This window comes from Ceratina calcarata, unplaced genomic scaffold (assembly GCF_001652005.2).
Source record: "Ceratina calcarata isolate Rehan_Ccalc_2016 unplaced genomic scaffold, ASM165200v1 scaffold1815, whole genome shotgun sequence".
Classification (NCBI taxonomy): Eukaryota; Metazoa; Arthropoda; class Insecta; order Hymenoptera; family Apidae; genus Ceratina; species Ceratina calcarata.
In genome coordinates this window covers 66-1,416 of record NW_017139596.1, presented here as the reverse complement: position 1 = coordinate 1,416, position 1,351 = coordinate 66, and the positions used below count along the sequence as shown (strand labels likewise).

Genomic DNA, 1,351 nt, shown 5'->3' with positions numbered 1-1,351 from the left:
TGATGAAATGAGTTATACGAGTCAATAGTTATTTAAATCGAATCAAAAACTTTAAGAAGATTAAATTATAGTGTAGTTTAACTAACTCAAATAGTTTGAGTGAGCTCTACGTTCCGTGATTAGAATTAACGAATTTAGTGAGGGAAGCGTACTTGTGCACAAGCCAATGATTCTGACAGCACGGCAGTATTGTGTATAGTATTCCTTATCGGTCCGGTTAACGCTAAAATAAAAGCGTACGCCATTAAGGCTTGCCTGCCCCGTTTCGAGAAAAACTGTGGCAACAACAGAAACACGATACATCTGGAATGCGGTATCATGTGCAACAAAAATACGATACGATATTAATCTTTGGTCGAGGATATTTAGCGAAAAACGTACCGAACTCGGGGAGAAAAGGCAAGACCCAGAGTGAGGATAGTTCCTACTATAGTACAGAGAAAAGTTGCGGACGATAGTTTAAAATGTAATTGGAACACGAAAAATATGAAAAAGATGTACGTCAAAATTACGCCTCCAGTAAATCCCAAGAAACTCTTCGCTACGTAATTTTCCCACGTATCCTCGGTACGAATCGCAATGTACTTTTTATATATCCATGCGTCTTTCGGGATGACATCAAAAATTTTGCTAAGAATATGCTTCAACTTCTTCTTAAACCTGTTCACGTTTTTTAAGACATTAGTACGATAGCCTCGTTAAAGCCCTCTATTTCACGTGTACACGAAACGTCTATTTAATTTAAAAAGTAAAATGAAAAACACGCGTCTAATTAATTTAAAGAGAAAACCGCGAGTATGCAGTACCCATGTGTAATATTTCAATATCTTCTACATATACATACATTTATTGACTACACGTGAAGGGCGAGTACTCGTTATTTTACGTTTTACGTGTAAACGTGTATTCTGATACACGACTGCGATCGAGGGCACTAAATATGATTTTGTTATGTCTCTTTGCAGATCTGTTTCGAAAATGCCAGTCTAACCATAGTCTTCTGCGACGAAACCGTTGTTTCAATGTGTACCGCGGTTTTGCACCTTTTGCGATGTCGATTGACAAAATCTTCTCATCCTCATATGTTTGCCTGACCTTTTCTAATTTTCTGGCTTTCAGAGCTAGTTGGAAAAATGCCATATTCGATTGTCTATCGGACGTTAATAATAAATTATATTACTAATTACAACTGGAAATAGTTCTTATATGATAATTAACGGTTCGGTCATTAGGTATAATTAAAGAAATGTGAACTCAGGCATATTTAAACATCGATTTATTATGCTTATTACAATCTCTAATATCGCTCGCATGCGTAAATTTCAAATGTTTATTACAAAAACTGACCTTT

General features: G+C 36.0%; 1 protein-coding gene across 1 annotated transcript in view; it reads right to left on the bottom strand.

The window, feature by feature from the left end:
* LOC108633085 (DC-STAMP domain-containing protein 2-like) overlaps positions 1-1,140 on the bottom strand; it is a 6,102-nt gene extending 4,962 nt beyond the window's left edge. Inside the window, exon 1 of the mRNA XM_026811026.1 lies at positions 992-1,140. Within this exon, the coding sequence (XP_026666827.1) occupies positions 992-1,140 (149 nt within the window). The remainder of the gene's footprint in view (positions 1-991) is intronic.
* Positions 1,141-1,351: the final 211 nt, after the last annotated feature.